The 24,992-nt window shown below is 39.3% G+C and overlaps 3 protein-coding genes across 12 annotated transcripts in view; 2 read left to right on the top strand and 1 right to left on the bottom strand.

Moving 5' to 3' along the window:
* The first annotated feature begins 760 nt into the window (after window positions 1-760).
* LOC144023671 (uncharacterized) lies at window positions 761-6,004 on the top strand. The gene is made up of 5 exons (XM_077529377.1): window positions 761-1,008; window positions 2,102-2,578; window positions 3,683-3,978; window positions 4,063-4,190; window positions 5,634-6,004. The coding sequence occupies exons 1-5, from the start codon at window positions 780-782 to the stop codon at window positions 5,815-5,817; spliced, it is 1,314 nt and encodes a 437-aa protein (XP_077385503.1). The 5' UTR covers window positions 761-779; the 3' UTR covers window positions 5,818-6,004.
* Window positions 6,005-6,491: 487 nt separating this feature from the next.
* On the bottom strand, window positions 6,492-18,197 carry dennd6a (DENN/MADD domain containing 6A). The gene is made up of 19 exons (XM_077529376.1): window positions 17,753-18,197; window positions 16,562-16,600; window positions 16,423-16,465; window positions 15,567-15,679; window positions 15,350-15,430; window positions 15,160-15,265; window positions 14,316-14,395; window positions 14,171-14,230; window positions 14,043-14,098; window positions 13,569-13,691; window positions 13,256-13,351; window positions 12,422-12,516; window positions 12,257-12,322; window positions 10,794-10,858; window positions 10,640-10,729; window positions 10,393-10,556; window positions 10,202-10,304; window positions 9,181-9,255; window positions 6,492-9,084 (listed from the first exon to the last, which is right to left on the bottom strand). Exons 1-19 carry the CDS (start codon window positions 17,996-17,998, stop codon window positions 8,953-8,955), a joined length of 1,833 nt encoding a protein of 610 aa, XP_077385502.1. The 5' UTR covers window positions 17,999-18,197; the 3' UTR covers window positions 6,492-8,952.
* Window positions 18,198-20,320: 2,123 nt separating this feature from the next.
* Window positions 20,321-24,992, top strand: part of slmapa (sarcolemma associated protein a) — a 40,964-nt gene continuing 36,292 nt past the window's right edge. For 4 of the 10 annotated variants that reach the window (XM_077528778.1, XM_077528776.1, XM_077528770.1 and 1 more), the window contains exon 1: window positions 20,322-21,792. In XM_077528778.1, the coding sequence (XP_077384904.1) occupies window positions 21,595-21,792 (198 nt within the window). In that variant the 5' untranslated portion in view covers window positions 20,322-21,594. Of the gene's footprint in view, window positions 21,793-24,992 lie in introns of all 10 variants that reach the window. The other 6 variants (XM_077528777.1, XM_077528774.1, XM_077528772.1 and 3 more) reach the window with 2 other exon arrangements.

Genomic DNA, 24,992 nt, shown 5'->3' with positions numbered 1-24,992 from the left:
GTTTGCAGAAGGACGCTTTTTTTTCTTTTCTTTTTTTTTTAAACGAGTTAATGTACTTCCGGGTCATCTTCAGTGTGACCAAAAGGAACGTGTAAACATGAAACAAAGCAGTGGGAAAGCTTTCCCGAAGCGCTCTACTCTATTCTCTTCGCTTTTGGTCACAAGGAAGATGACCCGGAAGTGTTTACGGAGCAACTTTGCGTTCCCTCCCCTCGCAAAAATTGCGTTCCCTCGCAAAAACGTTTGCGAACGCAATCTCCCTCGCAATCTTTAGGAGAGAACGCAGTTTTTTTTTTGCGAGGGAACGCAAAGGTGTTTGTTTTTTGTTTTTTGTGTTTTTTTTAACCATGTCACCTTTAGGGGCTCCGTAAAATATATCATAACAAAGTAGCATTACCAAAAGTTGGACGCCTGAACGTGATCCCCACTTGCACACTCGTGTAAACATGTTCATCTCAGTTGTTTAGTTTTGCTTCCCCTTTTTAAAATGTTGCATTTTCCTTCAATTGAGTTAATTGTGCCGGTTTAGCCATATATTAAGGCCATTTTCATGATTTGTCTTGGTCTGATTTTTTTTTTTTTTTTTTTACATCATAAAAACCTGGCATTTGAACAGGGGTGTGTAGACTTTTGATATCAACAATATTTATCTGTCATATCGCTTTGCCCACCTGTACAATCTGCGTGTGCGTGTGTGTGTTGTGGCGCAGTAAAGAGGACGCAGCAAACACGCAGAAACGAAACTTAGAATAAGCAGGAAGTGAAAGTGAGTCAGTCCAATGTCCATGCACACGCATTCACTCACTCACTCACTCACTCACAAGTGTACACTGTCTCATTCCACGGATACAGCGCGTGTGTGCGTGAAGATGAAGATGAGCAAAATGAAAACACGTTTTTATTCCATCACCCTGATGATGATGATGATGATGATGATGATGGAGACGGCCATCTCGGAAGCGCCCACCAGTCCCAGCATCGAAGAAAAGGTGGACATGTGGACCACAGGTACACTCTTCGAACTTTCAAAATTTTGTTCATTATAGTCTTTTTTTTTCATGTTGAGGATAAGACAGTAGAGCTAAATGTTTCTTTAACTATCTGATTTTGAATCATCATTTTCGCCTTGAGACCAAAAAAAGGGAAATAAGAAAATATACATTAACCACAACGGCCACATGGGGGCAGTATAACGCAGACATATGTGACTGGATATATGACTATGGATAGCCGATAGCCGGTACACGCAATTTTTTATTTTTTTTTAACCAAATTTAACAGTACAAGTATACAAAAAGAACGTTGTACACAATGTTAAACAAATATGTGCCAGGGGTTGCCCGTACACGCCCGTGCAAGCCGTTGAAGTCACAGGGCGGCCATCTTGTTACTCCCACCTCACGAGCAGACTACTGTATAAACTTGACGGTATACGTACAGATAATGAGACATACACAGCTCGTAGGTAGTTCGCGGGGGTTTGGTGGGGTCGTCACTATTTTTTAAGCATATAAAAATTATACATGTATTTAAGGCAAGTTGTAAAAGGTCTGAAGTCCTCTTGTTAAATCATGCTGTTTCTACTAAGTACTGTCTCAAATGTTCTCAAATTTCGATATTGTATGCTGAGAAAAGTTTCTTGGGAGGAGCAATATGGCGGCCTCGCCGCCTCAAAAGTCTTGGCCAATCGGCTATCCAGTCATATGTTTAGATCAGTGAGACATACAGTATATGTGCAGAAGGCAGTACAGTAGCAGAGGATAAATAATATTTTCCTGTGTATATTATATTTTTTATCTACATATTTTGCGGCAATGCTGTGACGCGGATGCTATTAATTAGCCCCTCGATGGATTCTTTTTGGATAATCCTATATTTCCCACCTGGCAACGCTGCTTTGACTTGTGGAAGACATTTATCTGTCCAGCAACTGACTCACTTTTATATATAAAAAAAAAAATGTGGATTATATCTTCAATTTCAACATTTTTACACATCAACTGTATCCCAAATTGTGTCAACAAGTAGCGGCATCAAAAATGTTTTTGCTTGTTTTGTTTGCTCGTTGTATTGATTTGTGTTTTCCTTTTTTGCCGTGCAGATGCACCGCCCAATTTAAACGGAAAGATGATCACGTTGTCTTCCGACGGCGGAGGAAGAGAAGCAGGAGTGTCCTTCTACCCGCCTAACTATTCTTTCCGCCAGAACGACAACGCTTGGCTCGACCGGATGAGGGCCTACCCGACCAGGGCCTACCGCTCCCGGGTCGACCCAACCTGGGCCTACCGCTCCCGGGTCTACCCGACCAGGGCCTCTCGCTCCCGGGTCGACCCAACCTGGGCCTACCGCTCCCGGGTCTACCCGACCAGGGCCTCTCGCTCCCGGGTCGACCCAACCTGGGCCTACCGCTCCCGGGTCTACCCGACCTGGGCCTATCGTCCCTGGATCTCCCCAACCAGGGCTTACCCAATAAGGATCCAACCGACAACGGTCAACTCACCGTGGTCTGACCCAAAGTGGCCCGACACAACCACGGCCTATCCCTACCCGAGCTGGACGACAGCGTCCCCCACTGTCGGTGAGGGAAATCCATACAGCTATCAACTCATCCCTCGATCCTTTTATCCATCTAAACATCATCTCTTACAGTATATCTATCCATTTATCTTTCTACCCGTATCCCAATTCCATCTATCAGCCATCCGTCTATCCGTCATTCCGCCATCCATCCATCATGTCTCATCCATCAAATTAACTCATTTGCTCCCAAAAATGTATAAAAGCATTTCAATATTCCCAAGAACGTATTTGTACGTTTTTTTTTGTTTTTTTCATGCCAGAGCTAGAGAAGGCTTTGATACAGCCTCTGACCTGAAGAGGTTGCAAAAAGAAATGGTAGTTATTACAAAAAGCGCCCAGCAGGTGGCAACAGAGTATAAGAGATCAACTAGGCTCATTCACTCCCAGCCATTTTTATGTTCTATTGCTATAAAAACATGGAACCTACCAAAAGAAAAATGTGTCTCTTCAAAAAAAAAAAAAAAAAAAAAAAAAAAAGTACGATATATTTATCTGTTTTTATGTTTTTGTAGCAATTGGCATTAGAATTAGCTACGTTTCATCAAACCTGTTGAAAACACTGGGAAAACGAGCTTGTTGCAACATGGACCTGGTTGACCTCATATACTTTGCTGCCACCTGCTGGCCGTTTTTTTGTTTGTAATAACTACCATCGCTTTAAGCGACCACTTCAGGTCAGAAACGGCATCAAAGCCTTCATACAAAAACTTTAGCAAACAAAAACCTAAAAAAAAAAACACACACAAAAAAAACCGTATACATACGTTTTTGGGAGTGAATGAGTTAATGATGTATAATGCTGAAACGTAGCTATATTCTAATGCTAACAGCTGCAAAACGGAAACCGACGTGTTTTTTTCCCCTGATGAAATTCTCTCTTTTGTTTTCATAGCAATAGACCACAATATTCTGTGGGCCTTGCAAAATGAGTCAAAATCCAGTGGAGCAGCCGGGAGCGAAGGGGGTTGCTCCACTCAAAATGGCTGCCGGTGAACGAGTGAATCTATCAGTACATCTATCCATCTGTCTTTCCGTCCATCTCCCAATCTATCTGGATCGTTCCGAGCCGCTATCTGCACTGACCGACTCGACTAACCCGCAGGCCTGACGGTGTGTCTGCGCTACCTGTTGGACGGCGAGACGTCGGGCCGCAACATCTTCACCCTGGGCCCGTCCAGCCGAGCCCCCTTGACGCTGGGCTTGGACTACGACGGCAGCTACCTGCTAGCCTGGAGCTCCAGGTACTGGAGCGTGAGGCTGAAGGCCAACGTGAGGTTGTGGCCTGGGCTGAAGGACGACCTGTGGACCAGACTGTGCCTCACCATGGACACCGTCAGGGGCGTCGTGCAGGTTTTCAACGGCGCCAACATGAGCGTCCGGAAGATGGCGCCGAGCAAGGTGTTTCTCCAATTTGTCCGTCCGTCTGTCTGTCCGCACCGGCTGATCGATCGTTTGTGAGCGTATTTACGTGTGTTTGCCCAGTATGTGTGGTCGGGTGAGCCTGTGATCGCCATGTCGGGCGTGGACGGTCAGGTGACGGATCTGCAGGTGTGGGATTACCCGCTTTCATACAACGCCATCCTCAACTACATGACCCCGCCCAGTTACGGGTAAGACCCGTCACATATATTTGGGGTGTACAAATTTAATCCTAATTAATCAGCATGACTTTTATATCTGTTCTAAATGTACAAAAAATATTTTTTCAAAGATTTCATACTTTTGTTAACTTAAAAGTGGTGGGGAAAAATGTTAAATTCATGGAAATATGGCTGCAACTTTTAGTCATTGATACAGTAATTTCATAATTCATAAAATTAATTTAAAATTAAAATGTTGATTTTTGTTGGTCATTTTTCTGCCACTAGATGGCACAATTGCATTTGTACCACACTGACAGCTTAAGTGCATTTTTCTTTCCATGTTAAGAACAATCTAATCTTTAACATGAAGTAACTTGTGAAATTCTGCACATCTTTAAAATTGTCAAATCCAACTTGACCACAGTCTCCACAAATATAGGCATTGTTATTTAAATTTATTACTGCTAAATTTTGACGTGGATGTGTCTGCTGCTTTGTGACAGGAATTCCCCCAGTACAGGATTTCCAATTAAGGGGCAGTAATTAACTCATTTGCTCCCAAACACGTATAAAAACGTTTTATTTAATATAGTACCACGATCCCAAAAACGTATTTATACGTTTTTTGTTTTTTTATGCTAGCGCATACAGTAGGCTTTAATGCGGCTTCTGACCTGGCCAGGTGGCAGCAGAGTATAAGAGATCAGCCAGGGCCATGTTGCAACACACTCTTTTCCCTATTTTTTTTTCCAGCAGGTTTGTGAATAATGATGAAACTTAGCTATATTTTAATGCTAATTACTGCAAAACGGAAACAGATACACATATACTTTTTTTTTCCTGATAAAAGAAGAGACTCTCATCTTTACTTTGGTAGGTTCCATGTTTTTATAGCAATGGAACACACTATTCTGTGGGCCTTGCAAAATCAGTTAAAATCCAGTAAAACAGCTGGAGGCATTAAAGAAACTTTTAAAGTAATTCGAAAACTAAAACACTAATTTTGACACCCCTTGTCATGATCAAGTTTCTTTTTTTTTTTTTTTTTTTTGACGCAGATGCTGTTTCCATTGTTTGGCAGAATAAAATTCTGAGAACGGATCGATCAGTCAATTAATTAAAGAAACTACATAATGAATAAATTAAATTTTCTCACAAATTTCTTTCCTTGGGAAGTTTTCCAGAAATGTATATATAAATATAATATATTTCCACCAAATTTCCATTGAGAATTTCAGAATTTGACAGGACATTTTCTGCCAAATGTCTTTTTGCAAGTTTTTGGAAATATATTGACAGTTTTTTGACAAATATCCCAAAATGTTTCTTTCAAATTTCTGCGGTTGCACTTGGAAATATTCTTTTGGAATTGTCTACCAAAATTTCCGTTAAATTTCCCCGTGACGATTTCCTAGTTTATTTACTGCAAAGATTTGGTAAATAAAATGAATTGTCCCTTTTTCTTGCAAGTTGGCCCCGAGGCTCGGTGCTGACGTGGTCCAACATCAGGTACACGCAGACAGGGAACACCCTGCTGGAGGACGCCTACGAGCTAAGGCAGGTGGCCAAGAACCCCAAAAAGGAGAAGAAGACCCGCAAGAACAAGAAGGAAGAGCGTAAGACCCGAAACAAATCATTTGAATTTAACCCATGATGGTGTTAAAATCCTTGGCAGAGTTCTGTTGTTGCTTCTGTGGATCATAATCGAAATGCAAAACACCTGATTGAGCCCCTCCACCACCCCCCCCTTTTTTTTCCCACACTTTCTAATCTTCTGCATAATCTGTTATACATTTTTGTAATCACCAAATAGTACAGAATAAAGACATAGCATGAGCAAAGATTGGAAAATGTACTTTTTTTGTTTTAATTTCCTATCAGGCGATTCCTTTTGCTAGCATGACTTTACAACGTCACTCATGAAATTATCTTCATTGTGGGAATAATGGAAGCACCCCAACATGTTATTCGGATTTTTATTCTCCTCACTTTTTTTGCCGTGTAATAACTCCCACATAATACTTCCGATTTACACCTTTCAAATTTCAACTTGCTTTAAAAGATTCACGCATTCCGGGGTTTTATATCGTCTGATTCCACGCTACTTACATTACTCGCACAATTTCACGGTAAATATCAATATTCAATTTACTTCATAAGCATTCAGCTTTCAGCATTCCCACACAATTTCACCAGAAATTGCACTTAGTCTAGTTGTGGGAATGCTGAAAGCAGCCCACGTTATTTGGATTTTAATTCTCCTCACTTGACACAAATTGTAAAAGGAAAAAAACAACAACTAATAAACAAGTCGCCATGGCAACAAAGGACATTGACTGTCCAACTGGTTGAACATTTTATTAGAACGCTAATAAAACACAAATAAAAAAAAAAAATGTCAATAAAAAAACTAAAAACAACTGTCGACTTTCAAATGAAACGATCATTTTACATCATTAGTCCATAAAATTACACAAGTGGTTTCATGTAGTGGTTCAACGTGAGCCTACCGTTGTCGTCTCTGTGCTATTAGCAAAATAATTATTTGCATATTTTTAATTACACCATTTTGTCCAAAAAAAGTCAACTTCTCCATTGTTAGACACGCGTCAAAATACGCGTCTTTGTTAAAAATATAAAAGTTTTGCTGCTCCAAGTGTGCATTACATGAAATAATATCACAACATAAAATAATACAACCACGGTTATTAATGCAGTTAAAAAATAAAATAAAAAATGAAGCATTTTCTGACACATTTCCCAAGAAAAGTTTCCAGCAATTCACCACAATTTGTGACGGAAACTTTCAAAAATTGGGAAAAGTTCGATACAAATTGATTCAAATTTGCTATTTTTTTCCCGAAGAAAAGTTCCCAGAAATGTTCTATGTCATTTGTTATGGAAAGTTTTCTGCAATTCACTAGATTTTCAAAAGTAATACTGGAAACATTTCTGCTAAATTCACCGGAAACTTTTCCGTTAAATTTCCTTTAAAAAAAATTCCAGATTTTTTTTCGAGCAGATTTCCAACAGAAAGCCTCCACAAATTATTTGGAAATGTTTCACCAAATTAGTTGGAAATATTTGATAGGAACAAACGGGAGTTTTGGGGGGATATTTTCCATGAAAAGTTTGCAGACATTCAGCGGAAATATTTTGCCAAATTCCCCGTATGAGTTCCATAAATTGCCTATCAATTTCCCATGGAGAATAAAATCACAACAAAATGATACAATTATTAATACATTGAAGCAGCAATCATGATGTTACACAAAAAAGATTGTGGGAATTTTTTTTATGATGTGTGAAATGTGAACATAAAGTAAAAGCAATGCTTAAAAAATACTACAAGTAAAACAAAAAAAAATCAAATAACAAAAAAAAAATATGTTATGAGGTGGCCAAAGAAATAATGAAATAATAAATAAATTATTGTTGACTATTTCGATTGTGAGTGAAATTTACAGACTTCCTGAGAGATTTTGAAGGCGTTTACGGGGGAATAAAATAAAATGGGTTAACTTAGCTAGCATAAATTAAGGCCATCATTTTTTTTTTTTTTTAACACATTCAAACAATCAGTTCGAAAGGGAACACTTTTGGAAATTTCCCACGATTGAAAAGTATCCATAAATTCAAATAATATTCGGATTTTTTTTTGTGTGTGTGTGCCAAATTTGTTAAATTTCCCATAAAATTTACAGCAGCAAGTTTCTGAATTCGGAAATGTTCTATGAATTGAATTTCCAGGAATTTTATGACAATATCGTCCAAAACACAATGAAGACACTTAGACAGTAAAGTTAAAAGATTTCCACTAATTTTGAAGAGAAAAATTCCCAGAAAAATTCTAACAACATTTCCATGAGTTCCTCACTATTTAAAAAAAATCCTCATTTTAAGGAGAGTTTTGAATGAAAGTTTCCCTAGAAATTTGCTACGTGACATGTAGAACTTAAAAAAAACAAAACGATTCAAGCTAGGCTGCCGGGTTGGTCATGTGACATGGATGCAGAGCGCCTGAATGGCTAATGTGAATGATGTCGCTGGTGTTGCATCATTGATGTGCTGTTAATTAGCTTTGAGTTAGTTTTGTTATTAAGAACATGACAAAAAAGGGATAAAATAATTTCAAAATGGCTGAGAATAATCCTTTTACAGTATTACCCCCCCCCCCCCCTCTCAGTTTGAAGAAAATAAAATGTGGAAAGTTTCCAACAATCATCAAAATTTGAGAAATTTACCATATACAACAGTTGCTACCTATTTTCCAAGGAAGGCAATTTTTTTTTTAACCAAATTTCCCATGAAAGGTATTCAATCCATTACTGGAAATTCTCCTCAAAATATTCCCCATGAAAAGTATTCAGCAAATGAATGTCAATTTAACATGAGTTTGTAACGAGCTTCATGCAGACGCCTGATTGGCTGCTGCCGAACTGAGTGCGTCACTGGTGTTGTATTGCTGCTGTTGTGCTGTTTACCGGATGTGAAGTTCAGTTGAAAACATACAAATAAAAAGCACCACCATTGGCTGCTTGCATACTCGTGTCTGTGTTTTTTTCTTTCTTTTTTTTTTTTTTTAAGCACACAATGGGAAGAAGTGCACTTTAAAAGCATTTAAAAAGTATAAAAAAAAAAAAAAAAAGATTCAAGATTAAAACGCTTTTTCAAGTGTTGGAGAAAAAAAATCCCTCCGGACGTTTGGGAATGACGGGATATACATACCGAGCGTTCTTCATGTGTTAGGTGGCCATTTTGGGTTTTTTTTTTTGTCTCGGGTCAAAGTTCAGGGTGTGGTGGGTTTGTGGAGGATCCCCTGGAGGTCTTCGGGTAAGGCCAGGATGACGCCGTCGATGTGCGCTCGCAGTTTGGCCAGCGTGCCGGCACGCACGGGCAGACGCTCTCGTTCCGCTTGACTCTGCATGCGAGATCATACAAAAAAAAAAAAAAACACACACACGAGTCAGCATTTTTTTTTTCTCTTTTGCGATGCGGTCCAATTTCTTCTACTTGCCAGTTTGTCCTTCAACTTGAGGACGAGATCCACCGTCTCCACCTCCGAGTGCCTCTGGACTCGCTGCTGCAGGTCCTAACAAGGACACGACACAAAATTCAAAAACGGGCTCCGCAACATTTGAGGGGAAAAAGCAAAAATTATTATTTATTTTTATTTTTTTCATTATTTTTTATTATTATATTATTATACATTTATTTAATTTTAATGTATTAATTATGTATTTATGAATTAATTTAATGTTAGAATATTTACTTAATAATATTTAAATATTAAATCTATTTTTAAAAAGCGTATTGTTTTGAAAATAAACTCCTAATTTTTTATATGGTGTGGTTTCCACAATAAAAAGGTATAATAATATGAAATGAAAATAAAGTTGCATTTTTGAAATTCACTTTTGAAAGCGCTATATAAATAAAGATGACTTGACTTAATATTAATTTAATATTTAATATTAATTGAATATTTTTTTATTTACAAATTTATTTTTTAACATTATTTTTTAATAATATTAAATTATACATTTTTAAAAAGCGTATTGTTTTGAAAATATACTCATTGACTTTATTAATATTTATTATTCATTTAATTTAATATTAATACTTAATGTTTAATTTAATATGAATTAAATTGTAAGGTATTATGTATTAATTTATTAAATTTCAATTATGAATTCATTTATTTAGTATACTTAATAATATTTAAATATTCAATTATATATTGTTAACACATTCACTGCCAGGCCAGCAAAAAAAGCATCATTTGACGTCTTTTGCCGTTAATGGCAGTGAATGAGTTAAAAAGTGTATTGTTATGAAAATAAACTGTTTTATATGGCGTGTTTTCCAGAATAAATATAAAAATATCTTGAAAAAAAAAAGAAAAAAAAAGCTTAATTCTCATAAGATAATGTCTTTTTATTCAGACAAAAATAGACCTTACATCTTGTCAAGATGAACAGTTTTGGTTTTGGAAAAATGTGATTTGGTTGAACAAGCTTCCTCCTGCTCCTCCTCACCTCCTCACAGAGCGCTTCCAGGTGCAGGGCCTCCAGCTTCTGCGTCATCTCCTTCCTTCTGTTGCGGAACCAGCCGTCAAAGTTGGGAGATTTCAGGAAGTGCCTGTCGAATTGAAAACAATTCAGACCAATTTCCACGACAATTTTAGCAAGACCGTCGGCCATTTTGGCCGTATCGGTGGCGAGCGTACCTGTAGAGTCCGATCCAGTCCCCCTTGAGTCTGGAGGTGAGCTGCGGGCCGGCCTTCTCCAGCGTCTTCATGAAGTCCTGCTGGACGAACGCTCGCAGCAGCGGAGGACTCTTCCACGGGCTGATGGACTTCTGCAGCGGCATCAGGCTGGCCACGTAGCGCTCCTGCGAGCGCGGGCAGACGCCAAACACAACGCAACGCTCACGTTCCCGGACGACTCGCGATCGCGATATCGGCGACGACGTACCAGGGGGATGATGAAGCTCTGCGTCAGCTCCAGAAAGTAGCGGCGCAGAATTGCATTCTGGGCCGCCGAGGGCCTCTTCTGGTGAACACCCTGACAAAAACAAGCTAAAAAAAATGAATAACTGTCATGTATGGTGATGTCGTGTTGAATTGACCTTCTGAAGCTGCTTGATGATTTCCTCATCTTTGTTGAGATATGGCTTGTACGCCGTGTACACGCCTGGAAAACACACACACACACATAACTTGAGTCAGGCACACATTTCGACTGAATCAATTTCCGAGCGATTCTAATGAGATTGATGACTTCAGTCCGAGAAGAAACTTTATCTCCTCTATTAATTACCATTCATGGGGACCACTGAATTGATTTTCCCATTTCCTGGGCTGGGTTTAAAAATTTTTTTTGGGATAATCAATTTCAGATCTATTTTCCTTTTCGGGCCCAATATTAATTCATAAAGCCATGACTCGATTATTTAAATATTAGGGGTGTGAATTGCCTAGTACCTGACGATTCGATTCGTATCACGATTCACAGGTCACGATTCGATACGAATTTATAAGTCGATTGTTGAGATTTTTTTTTCATTCAAATTTAGAAAATACTAATCAGTAAGCTTGTAGAGTGTAAGATTTATATGAAAATGTATTATTTATTGATCTGAAATTTCAGTCTTATAGAGGTTGTAATCTGTTTCATGTTTGAACAGCATTAAAATAAAAATATTAAGGCTTAATGTGCCGTTCATATAACATTCTTCCATGCTCAAGGTGTGAATCCTAACCCGAAGTCAGACGTTTTGTTGAATATTTTTCCATTAAAAATGGAAGTTTAAAAATCGATTCACACACACACACACACAAAAAAAAAAAAAAAAAAAAAAAAAAAAAGGCAATGATGATAAGACGTTGAATCGGTAAGACTACCGAATGAACAATTCTGAGCTCTTTAAAAAAAAAAAAAAAAAAAGAAATTTTTTTTAATCGATTCGAGAATCGCGCGATGTAGTATCGCGATATATCGCCGAATCGATTTTTTTTTAACACCCCTATTAAATATGTATTTTTTTTCCCAATAAATTCTGACAAAAATAGAATTTTAAATGCCTTTTTTTTTTGGCATCTTACTGTTTTCTTGAAATTTACTGTTCACGTGAATTTAAAAGTATTTTCTTAAATTTATGAAAGACCTGACTCATTGCACTTTACGACAATTCAATATATTAAGTTTATAATTACAATTATTAAATTATAATTATGACAATATTTTCATCTTATCCTTGCTGATGTCAATTTTTATGTCACACTTAACTGATTGTAACACGTGTTACTTTCATGAACTCATTTGCTCCCAAAAACGTATAAATAGATTCTAACTATTACCATATTCCCAAAGACATATTTATATATATATATAAATGACATTTTAAGAAGAATTGATGTTCCATAATTAATCAATATCTGATTTATGTAACTGAATTGAATCAAATTGTGAAAAATCTAATCAAACTCTTGTGAATCGAAATCAAATTGATTGAGGAAATTTAGAATCGATAACCAGCCCTACTTGCCGCCCCAATTCTTTTTCCAGACTGAGAGAAACAGAGACATTTACCGGGTTTGGAATCGAGAGTTTTCAGATTCTTCAGTTTCTTCACTTTCATCTGCTTGGCCATCTCACCTGTGGGCGGGGGGGGGGGGGGGGGGGGGGGGATCACATTTTAAAACGCCACCCTTGCAATCAAGCATCATGTGATTACGATTACGATATGTCCAATACCTGCTTGCTTCATGTCGCCGATGCGGATGATGTGAGGCCAATGCTGCAGAGTCTTGGCGAAGAACGGGTTCGTCACTCCCAGGATGACTGACGGACTACGGGGGGAGGTTTGAGGTTTGAGGTTTGTTTTTCTCCAGAAATTGCACTTAGTCTAGTTGTGGGAATGCTGTAATAACTGCCACATAATACTTCTGATTTGCACCGTTCCAATTTCAACTTGCTTCAAAAATTCACGCCATCTTGGGAATATATCGTCTGATTTCACAGCACTTACAGTATTCGCACAATTTAATGTTAAATATCAACTTTTCCCCATTCATTTTCAACGGGACTGACATGGAACTTTTTTCAATTTTTCCCCACTTTCCACGCCCACTTACATACATACAACTTCTCATTATTACCAGTTCTGTGATATTGCTCAGTGGCAAACTTGGTAAAATGCATTGTCCAGTAATCAGGAGGTCGCGGGTTCGAGTCCCACCACCGACTGTACATTGCAAATGTATCCATGGCAATTATGCTAAGTGATTACATGTATACCAACTATCTTAGTTCCACTTTTCCATCTAAATGAATGGCAGGTACTGCATTCCTAGGTGGCGCTATTGCATGAATTTTTATTTTTTGCATTTTTTTCATTGGATATCATTTTCCATCTAGCCCGTCTTTGGCGTTTTGCATTGTTTATTAGCATTAAGAAAGGAGACTTTTGTAAGTAAAAAAAAAAAAAAAGTAAAGGTAAATATAGAACATAAAATTAAAGTAAAAATTCCGTCTCCTGCCACCATTGAGCGCTGTGTGTGCGTACGCGTGTGAATGATTTGGACTCACGGAGCTTGCGTCCTGGTGGTGTACTCCTTGAACTCGCTGTCGTGGATGGTGAAGTACGGCCGGAAGTCGCTGCAGTAGCGCAGAGGAGACACGCAGCTGCATAGAAAGACATCAATGGGTAGAATATTTTGGGATAAAATTTCAACAATGTTAGAACGTTTACAATTGATTGAAAGAAAGACGATAAAAAATGGATTGTATGGTGAAGTGGCATGCCAGAAATAGTTTACAGTTGCATTGGCAAAATTTGGGATGAACCTGACCGGGTGGCAGCATGGTGTGAAATGGCATGAATGGGATATTTGGGACCCACCTGACCAGCGCCATCACGGTGTCCGACGACTCGGCGGGAGAGGGCGCCATGACAACGAGCGCCTCCCCCAGCAACACCAACTCCCACAACATCTGGATGTGGAAGAAGACCGGAAAGAAACACCTGGATAGACAGAGAGAGGCATCGGATTTTGGTGTCATCACATCTGACAAGCATGAATTGTGCATGATAGATTAACAGGAGTAAATAAAATTTAATTCCACAAGCCAACAATCGTTATTTGGGTGGAATAAAGTTGTATTTTTTTTACTAAAAAAAAGAGAGAGAAAAAAAAAAAGGTATTGCAGAGTCAATATGTGCAGGAACTCAATTTGTGCTTGCCTTAGCAAGAAAGTGTCTCAATATATACATAAATATATTATATTTATATATATTTTTTAGATATAATATTGTGTAGTAAAAACACACTACTGACAATTAGAGATGTGTCCAAAAGTCATTTGGAGCTCTCACCTGAAGAGGTCCACTTCATGGATGGTGGGAAGCACAATGGACACCAGACTGTCACTCTGGACAAAAAAAATCACATTAAGTCTCATTTAAAAAGTAAAAATATAAAAATAAGGAGTTTTTATGGTCACCTGAGCTGACTGGACCAGTTGAGACGTTCCCGGTTTGTCGTAACAGGTCGGGATGCGCACCTGCGGTCGATGTCAAAAATATTCAATGTTTCTCCCCTTGTGAGTCACTGACTCTTACCTAGTATGGTGCCGCCGCCGCACTTACCTTGATGACCACGCCCATGATGGGCAGCGTGAGGATCCTCCCCGGATGCGGCGTGGGCCAGCGGTCCATATCGTTACAAGCTGTGAGGCAAAAAAAAAAATGAAAAAAGCTTCATGTAATATAAGATGTGGACAAAAGGAGGGTGTGGCCTGACACTAAAAGTGGACTAAGTGCAGGTTTCACTATTTTGTCATTTTTGTCTACAATTCCTGTATGAAATTTTATACAAATACATTTTTTTATTTCAATTTTTTATCAGCTATTATGCAGCCATTTTGACTGAAGCAACCCCCTTCGCTCCCAGGTTGTGGAAAAAAATAAATAAATAAATACAAATAAATAAAAACATGGAACCTACCAAAACAAAGATTAAAGTCTCTTCTTTCATCAGGAAAAAAAATATTTCTGTTTCTGTTTTTCAGCAATTAGCATTAGAATATAGCTTAATATATATTTCACCATTATTCACAAATCTGCTTAGAATTGTGAGTAAACGGCTTGTTTTCATCGCGGCCCCGGTTGATCTCTTATACTCTGCTGCCACATGCTGGCCGTTTTTGTAATTACTACTTTTTTTTTTTTTTTCCCCACCTGTTCTCTGTAGCTAAGAAGCTGCATCAAGGCAGCATAAAAAAAAAACATTAAAAAAATGTATAAATACATCTTTGGGACACAATACATTTAAAACAGAACGTATTTATACGTTTTTTGGGAGCAAATGAGTTAATGTTCGGCCATTTTGCAGCACTTTTTTTTTTGGCCCCCCCCACCCCACCCCGCCATTTGTAGGTCAAAGGGACGAGAAAGCAAAACGTGGAATTGGGAGCCAAAAACGCATACATACCGGCCTCGAGACAGGGTTCCAACTTCTCAAAGTATTCCGGAGCCATGATCTTGAGGAGCGAGTGGAAAAATGTCACGTAGGGCAGCTTACTGATCAGGACCAGAGACTGCAGAGCACAAACATCAAGATGATTGATCAGCACATGGATAATTACGCAACAATCACAGATATCGATGGTGTTTTCATCCACCTTCTGGAAGTAGCCTCTCTTCAGAGACTTGTCCCGCACTTGACGAAAATACACGTAGCCATAATAATGGCCCTGCTCCCTCTGTGAACACGCACAACATACAGTAAACTGTTTAGAATGTTAAGGGCACATATAGTACTAATGAAAATTGACTTCTTCTTTTTTTAAAGCATTTAACAGCTGCTTTAACTATACTGGCGTGTGTGTGTGTGACAACCTTGAGGCATGGCGGCGCATCCCTGTCACTGGTTTCCAGGAAGCAGCCCAGCGACGACTTCCTGTTGGAGCCTTGACGAAAGCGGAAGCAGAACTGGGTGTCGCCCAGGCAACCTGGAAGTAACCAGGAAGAGCCGGATGAGGAACTACTGGCTACTGAAAGGGGACAAATTAGGGGCTGACACTGATGATTATTTTGATAATCTATTCATTTGGAAATGATTTTTTTCCAATTAATTATATATACAAAAAAATAAAAATAATAATAATAATATATACATATGAGGTATATTATTTTTGTTTAGGCAATTTTTGTATTATTATTTCCTGGTAACATCTCTGACTTATTTTTTCCCCCCACTATTTTATTATTATTCTTATATTGTTTTTTTTTTGTATTTGGCAATTTCTCGCAAAGTTGCCTTTTGGTTTGCAAGTCTGCTTGTTTATTTGTATGACTTTCATTTTGTATGTTGAAAATTGGTAACATAAAAAGTTACAAAACAAAAAAAAACAGAATGGAGCGGGTTGTACTGCGTCGTGTGGCGACTGCGTGAGGAGCGCCCGACCTGTCAGAGGCCATCGCAGCCCTCAAAGCGGCCCGACGGGGCTCGTGGCGGCGTCGCTTTGCGCCTGGAGCGGGCCAGGCTGGCAAAGCAGTCGAGTGTACAAACTACTGTCACAAATACTTTGTTACATCGCAAGAGTTTGGAGGAAATGTGAAGTGAGAAAGGTTTGCTTTCAAACACTGAGGTACAATCTTTAACTGTTGCGCAAGACAAATCATTCCAAGTAAATTTGAGTTATCGCAACATTTTTATTTTTTTTTTAAAGACCTCAAACGGAAACAATCCTACCTGAGTTGGAGTCCGGGAAGGAAAGGTAGCAAATGCTGGTTTTCTGAGAGGAAACCACAACAATAACAGGATTTACTTGTTGTGCGAATGGACCAGATCGTATCAGACCGTACAAATCAAGCGGCTGCAGTACACTCACCTCTTTCTCAGACAACTTGGAATGATGCGGATAAATCACCTGTTGGAAACATCAGCGCAGTTATCACGCCACCAAATCGCAACATTCACATTCGGAATAGTCATATGTAGCTTTTCAGGAGCCTAAAGTCCCTTTTGTGGTCTCGCATAACAGCCAGAAATGGAAAAAAAAATAAAATAAAAAAATACCCAAACAACAAGTTTGAAGAATTCAATAGTAATTTACCTGCATCACACCTCAAAGTCTAGTAAGGCATGTATGTGTTTAATTAACATCATTAGGCACTGTATTTGAAAGTAAAGTGGGAAAATGTAGTGTAATTTTCTAGTGAATTGACTGACATGTAGCATTGTTTCGAGGAATGGTTAAACTAATGGTTCTAAATTATCCACTGACAAGAAAGCACACATAGGCACGGTAATTGGTGTTTGCAGAATTAACTTATACCCCCAAAAAAATTATTTTCATTAAAAAAAAAAAAATCTTAATGCATAATAACTTTGTTTTTGAGATATTAGTAGTTATAAGTCAGTTTAGGATATCCCTATTTATTGCAGTAAGTGAAAATGTGCGAAATAGACCATTACTTTTTTTTTTTTTGCTTTGTACATTTTTTCCAACAACAAATGTTATTACAATAATACATATTGTTGTTACAATATCCACAGGGATCTATTTTTTCTGCTCTGTGCAAACAACTATTAATGTAATGGACCTTATTTTGGGACCGTCTCCGACTCTTCTTCTAGCACTTAATTGCGCTACATCTCTTCCAGTAGTAGCTCAGTGCTGCCCGGCATGTTGTGGCACAACGTGGTATTACACAGAAGGGAGGAACTCTAAATTCCGACATCCTGTACAGTTAATTTTAGCTGCAATATAGCATTGCTGCATTGTATACTAGTTTTAAGACAATGTTGGGGTAATAATGTGTTTGTCAATATGTTTTAAAGACCAATTTTCAAGTGTAGCTATGTTTACATGTTTTTATAGTAATAATTATTTCTTAAATGTTCAACACGCCATCTGTGTCTGCCGTATAAGCAGTGAGAAAACAACTTCATGAAGTGGTTGTTTTTTTTTTCTATGGAATTAGTCGGAGCCGTCGATAAAAAGCGAACTTTTGGAACCATTCCCAGCAGGACTCCCTTCCTCCGAAGAACCAGCTGACCTCGGCGGGTCTCCCCTCACCTCCACCGCCTGTCCCAGCTCCAGGTCGAAGCCCACCACGCAGATGCAGTGCAGCCAGGCCGAGAAGCGGTCCCAGGGCAGCAACACGGTGGTCCCCGCGAGATCGTCGTCGTCGTCGTCGTCGCCCCCGGGCCCGGCGGGCAGCGTTATCTCCTCGGCCGGGGAGATACTACTGGCGTCATGGTCGTCCAGGTCCTCCGACTCCTCCACCGGCTCCCCCAGCTCCTCCGGGCCTTGCAGAGCCATAACGAGCGGCCCGACGGGGACGGACACTCGGGAGAATGTTTAGTGTTTCCCCCACTTGCAAAAAGCCGATATTTGTGCTCGTTTTTTTTTTGTCTTGTGGGAAACAACACAAATAAACTGCGGCGCAGTTAGCCACCTAGCTTAGCCACCAGAGATGCTCCAGACGTTCGGGAGTGACGTAACGGCGTACGTCATCACGCACGGACGTTCCCGGGTTGTGTTCAAGTTACAACATAGGAACTCGGAAAAGTTAACGTTCAACAAATAATGAAATTGACCTATAAACAATTATTATAATAACACCGATTCGTGCTTCTCGTCTAAATAAAAACTGTTAGAGGCAGGCTGCCGATTTTTGAAGTTTTCAGTGAATGGTTTGTAAATGATGCGTTCACGAAGCAGCTCGTATGCATTTCTAATAGTATAGTCTTTCACTTTAAAATCAGAACTGTACTTCCAAAATTGGGCGTCTCGAATTTGCACTGTGGATACTAATTTAATGCACTGTTCTCATGTGATTAGTTCACCATTTTTAATGTGCAAAATGTATTTGTTTTTTAATATGTACGGTGTGTTGTGTTGTGTGTAGGCATTTATGGAACAAACAATGTAGTCCGTTTTGGAATCAGGCTGACAGAATGAAAAAGGAGCAGTTTAAATTTCAGTTGCAGTGTAAATGGTCTCGTTTGAATTTGTTCATCTTTAAGGAAATGTTAACTTATGACGGAATTGCAAAGCAGGTTGTGTTGGTGAAATAAATACAGTTGACACACTGATCATCTGCATTTAATTCATGTTTATGTATTAAAGTTACTTGACCTTGTGGCCATTTGCCAAGAAATATCCACATGAGTCCTCAGTCAAAATCCCTCTACGAGAGTTGGTGACATGACGAGCTTATTAGCCTTCCATTGGTACCGTGCGATGTTCCCTAGTGGCATCGATTTGCTCTCCGCTTCCAAGATCTCTTGAGTGTAACACACATTTATTGACCTCTATAAGCAGAATCTGATACCTCCCGCTTTGCCCGTCCCCAGTGCACCACCACACAATGAAACTGGAATCAACTTTCTGGCCTATAAATGTGGTGTTTCCCTTCCACTGACAAATCTTTGCTTTAGGGGCCCTGCTGGGTTAATGGGTGATAGTGTAGACCAGGGATTCCCAAACTGGTGGCTGAATTTTTCACAAAATAAAGAGGTTGAATAAGATTTATATAGATTAAACATTTTGGAATTTTTTTTAAATAAAATTTTAGCTAAAATCAAACCAACTTATAAAATTATTAATTGTAATTCCTTGTGGCTAAGAAGTATGTGTTCCGATAAATGGTTGGTTTTCTTATTTGTTTGGAAAAAAAATTATAAAATGGGAATACACATAACATTATTTTATGTTTTGTTTTGGATAACATCAACATGGAAATGACCTTAAAATTGAATACATTGATTTAATATTGTATATTTTATTACAGAAAAAAACAACATTAACCATAAATATACATTTTTATTTTTATACAATTGTTTATTCTACTCAGCCATGGTACAAATGCTAGTTGTCTTTTTTATGTTAAATATGAATAATAATATATTGTTCATTGTGGTTTGATAGTTTCTTATAATATGGTCTTATGATAAATTTTAGCTAAAAAAAATCTGAACATGCTAAAACAACATTTAATTAACTTTTTTTTTTTAAATTCAATTAATTTAAATTAAATCTATATAAGAAAATCAATGTAGTTCCACAGTAGCTGATCTTATCGTGAAATGCTATATATGAGTATAAATCATATTAACTCGGATTTATTTTCACATTTCTAAATTTGGCTAATTGAATAGTTTTCCAACATTTTTCCCCCCCAATGTTTTGAAAATGCTTTGCTCTCTTTGATGATGCGTTGTTGATGTCTAAAAGAACATATTTGTATGGTTTCTTGATTATGATTCCGCCTGACGTAAGCAAATGCAACGTGATATGTTATAAGTGTATTGTCGCTTTAATAATGTATAATAATGTGATTATTAACACTCGAACAAACCTAACTGTAACTCTACGGTGGCCGAAAAGTGCGTTTCAAAGTTTTTTTTCTTCTTCCTACTCAGCCACCGTACATCAACCACTATTACAGTAAAATACAAAAAAAATAACAGCGACATTAATGTTCTTATCAACTGTAATTTAAAAAATACTGTATTAAATACTAATACAAATATTATCATATTGTGGTTTACGTCGCATGTTTCGTTATAAAGCGTATAGCGCTTATCCTGATTATGTAAATACGTTGTGGGTTTTGATGAGCTCAGCAGCCAGTGCAAGTTGATGTCATTGGGCACGTGAACGCAACACCGCCAGTAGTCGGCTCTCTGGTTACACTATGGCGGCCGCGACTCGCGGAGGACGACAACTTCTACATTCCGACCAGGAAACTGCACCGAGGCGACGGCAATAAGTTGGAGACGCGAGCCGCAGCGAGGGTGAAGCGCATGACAGCGCGGTTCGGGTGGGCCCGCGCCGGGGATTTACCGTGGATACGAGCAGGGGGGCGCTGAAGACGAAACTACTCCCCCCCCCCCCCCCTGGTTTTGTTTTATTTTTTCCGCCGACTGTCACTTAGCCGGTTAGCTGTTCAAAGCTAAAGGCAGATAGATGACCGAGTCGCTCGTATCGGAACGACGGGGATTAGCGCCTCGCGAGGCCGACTAAAAATGGCTTTTCGTTCCCATTTGGTAAGCGAGCTGGTCGAGAAGGGTGCGCAGAGAGTCTTCCGGGGCCCGGCTGATAAGTTTGCGAGCACTCTTGATTAGCCTAGCCGCCTAGCCTAGCCGCGTTAGCGCTTCACTTGTCCACTTACTCCTGACGATCCTGCCAATTTAGCATCCCCCTCCCCGCCCCCGTAGTTTGCACTGCTAATCCCGACAAGCGAGTGTCTTTGTTTATATTAATTCAACGGTGGCTACTTAACTGGAGGACGGAAGTGATTTAACTCCTCTACCTGGCAAACCTCTTAATTCTCTGAACTCTGCGTTCCCTTGGCTACCTTTTTGCTAAGGTGGCTTGTGTTTCAGCAGGAGTGCTAATTGCAGACCCTACATAAAAACAAAACAAGTGAATGTTTGTGCAATTGCACTGCAAGAACAGGCCCCAAGAGCTTGTATTGACTTTTCTTCAGACGAGATTCATCGTCACCACAGGAAAGTAATCAAGATTACATTTGTAGTATATCTTCATCCTTTCCTTGCTTTAGTACTTGAATAGTTTGATGGACGTGGGGGGGCTGTTTCCCAGACTGCCCCTTCCATACTCAGTCATGCATGTCCTGACACATGGCACTCCTCACCCGACTGTCCTTATGCACATGGATGGGCATCGTTTTTCTACCTGAGCCGTGCGCAGTGGACAATGTTTATTAGTTAGTGCCTCACCCCACCCAACCCCTAAAAACATAGCAGGAGACTAAACCGCACGCAAACCCCCAGAAACGGTTGATTATTCAATTTTGGGGGAGTATTGGATCACAATCGCCTGCCACTCTGGATCAAGAAAACCTGTCCCTTGTGCCCGGTTGGAGTAACACTCTCAAGCCAAAATCAATGCCTTCAGCGCTCGCCGTGTTCGCCTGCCGACCCAACTCGCACCCATTCCAGGAGAGGCATGTTTACCTGGACGAGCCCGTCAAGATCGGCCGGTCGGTGGCGCGCTGCCGGCCGGCGCAGAGCAACGCCACCTTCGACTGCAAGGTGCTGTCGAGGAACCACGCCCTGGTCTGGTTTGACCACAAGACTGCCAAGGTAAGAGACGAGGCGACGGGGCCCCAAAAAGTCCCATGGTCGAGTCTCAGTTCGTTTTGGGTTCTCATTTGATATGGTCAAGGGAAGAAAAGGCAAATCATGGAAGCGATTATCTTTTCAGAGATGCTTTTTCATGTTGGAAAAAAAAAAAAAAAAAAAAAAACATGGGCATCGGTACGGTATCGGCCGATACTTCAAAACTGGGAGTCACAATCGGTATTGGGGGCCAAAAAACAGTATCGGAACAACACGAGAATATACCAATCCTTACTTGTTGCTACCTTTACGGGGCTTTGACGCTATCTTGCGGCATCTTTCAGAATTTGGGGAAAAAAAAAATAATGCGGATATTAGGGTTGCCCAATATATCGTAAAAAATATCGATATTGGTTTATTGGACCATGCAATATGCATATCGCAAAGACACGCAATAAGTTTCACATGGAATTTTATGCTTTTATCTGAATTTGACCAGTCACTCGCAAACTAAAATGTACACATCCATCCAATAGTTGAACATTATCGAAAGGTAATTACAATTAATTAAGATTATATTGAGTTTACTTATTTTGCTGCATAAAAAATGTAATTCTTTCATTAGTTCATAAAAACGTAATTTCCTTAGATACATGTTAAATATCGATATTGCTATTTTCAGCAACTATATCGTATATCGCATGATTTTCCAATATTGTAAAGTGTAAACCGTAAATAAAATAATGCTTACAATATAGTAAAAACGCTATTTGATGTAGGGCTGCACAATATTGGAAAAAACATGATATACATATTATTGCGATATTTAACATGTACCTAAAGAAATGACAATTTTATCTAATGAAAGAATTACATTTTTTTATGCGGCAAAATAATCAATGTATTCTTAATTAATCTCTCGATAATGTTCAACTATTGGATGGCAGTGCACATTTTCGCTAAGTACACTGTATTCCAACTATGTTTTGCATTTGCATCATTAGGGTTGGAACGCCCATGGAACTCGGGCCGTGGAAACCAAATAAAAAGAGAGGGTGAGGAGGGGATTTTTTTTTTTTTTACAGAGAGTGCAGTCGTGAATTGTATCAGTCAGCCTGACTGGTCAATTTCAGATAAAAGCATAAAATTCCGTATCATACTTATTTGCATGTCTTTGCGATATGCATATTGCATCGGCCAATATCACGATATCGATATTTTTCCGATATATTGTGCAGCCCTAATTTAATCCATATCCATAATATGACATTTCTGTGCACTGCGGGGTGGATGATGAATCGTTTGTACAAGTAATGGAGATCGGTCAGTTTATATGGTCATCACTGATTGTGCACAACATGCTGCGTGAAAGTGGCCAAGGAGTGTGCCTTTTATGAAACGACCCTTTAAGATGCAGGACGTTGCAATCTCGCCGTCGGCAAGCCTGTCCGATCGCCTCGTCGTCGGGCTGCAACTCCACAAATGGCCTGCTCGGAGTCTACTCTTGAGTCATGTTTAAATTACCAGCAGGCCTGTCACTAACACAGACACACACTCTCTTATTTCATGTATTTTTTTCGTAAGACAGCCCAGCGCCGACTCCCGCCACCCCTTGGGCAGACTCCCCCCCCGAAGAGTGTGAACTTTTGATTAAAGCCGAACAAATTGGGTTATTTTAAGGGCGCGCGTCCGTCATGCGAGGGTCCTGCGGCTGCGACGAATCCGACGTTGTGTTCTGGAAGGTGATAAATAATCGCAAACCAGCACAGGAAATGTCCCTTGCACCCAAGGGGACGGTGTGTTAAATAAAGACACGCATGCTGTTTTTCCTCATTATTACTAGGGGTGGGAATCTCTGACATGAGGCCGATTCGATATGTATCTCGATACACAGGTTGCGATTCGATTGAAAAACGATTATCTTTCAGAACAGAACGGTTCGATACGGTTCGATTAAGTTTGGGAACGATACGATTTTCGATTCGATACGATTCATTTCAATATTCAAAACTTATAGTGACATTTGTTGCTTGTAAACATTAATCTTAAAACACCACAAATTTTTACAGTATCTACAAATGTGTAAAAAAAAAAAAAACAACAACAAAAATGTCTTCTATATTTTCATATATTGAATCAATTGTTTAATTAGACCGCAACAAAGGGCTGGGCGATATGACTGAAAAATGTATCAGGCTAAATACTTATTAGTCGTTATTGAGAGTTATAATTGTTTTTTATTATTTTTTTATTCAAAATAAGGATCAGGAAAAAAAGGCTGATAATTCAATTTGAAATATAAATATTTAACCTTTAAAAAGACACCAACACAATTAAACAGAATATGTGCACATTGTGAAGTATTTCAGAAACATAAATTTAAGACATGAAATAAACCTACCGTCCAGCCAAAAGAAATATGAAGCCACCTTATGGAACAATAACTCTATCAAACACATTTTAACCACTTCATATATCCAAAAATATTTACAAAAGTGCCCTTCCCTTTTTATTTACAATTTTTGTTTTTAACAATATTTGTTTTTCTTTTGCCATCATATTCATTTTTGGTTAATGTATGACATCTTTTAGTTTTGATTTTTTTAATCTGAGACAAGATGATGACCACGGAATCACTACTGTTTATGTTTTGTTTTTTTGGGCTGTCGTTCATTTTGCGTTTGATGACGTAATCACGGGCACGTCTCAGTTCTCTGCTGCTCATTCTCGTTGTATATATTGACAGGGAGCCACAAACTGAGAAATGAGATACTTGCAGTGTGCTTTTAGCATAGCTGGTGTGTTGGCTGTGGGACATACCTGTGTCGTTTGAATCCATGCATTGGATCGTCACGGGAGTTATTCTTTTTGGCTCGCGTGCAGTACCAACGCCGGCCCGGGACATACGCGTGCACCGAGAGGACTCGATAGCAATGGGAAATACCGAGATGTACATCACCGGCTTCTGCTAACTGTTGCATGTTGTCACTCGTTGTGCGCGCGCGCGCCGTGTCGCGAGCACGGCGTTGACGGTAGGCTCCTCCCCAAGGTGCGTAACGTCTTTGCATTATGTTTACAACATCCGGGGAATGAAGCGTCTCTGAGCGCTACTCTCCTAGCTCTCTGTAAACAGGGAAGTAGCTTGAATAGTGATGCTACTGAAATATAAACAAAACAAGTAGAGCACGGCGCAGAACTCTTGCTATTGTTATGAAAACCATAAA

This window comes from Festucalex cinctus, chromosome 8 (genome assembly GCF_051991245.1).
Source record: "Festucalex cinctus isolate MCC-2025b chromosome 8, RoL_Fcin_1.0, whole genome shotgun sequence".
NCBI classification, from domain to species: Eukaryota; Metazoa; Chordata; class Actinopteri; order Syngnathiformes; family Syngnathidae; genus Festucalex; species Festucalex cinctus.
This window is presented reverse-complemented; position numbering and strand designations above follow the sequence as displayed.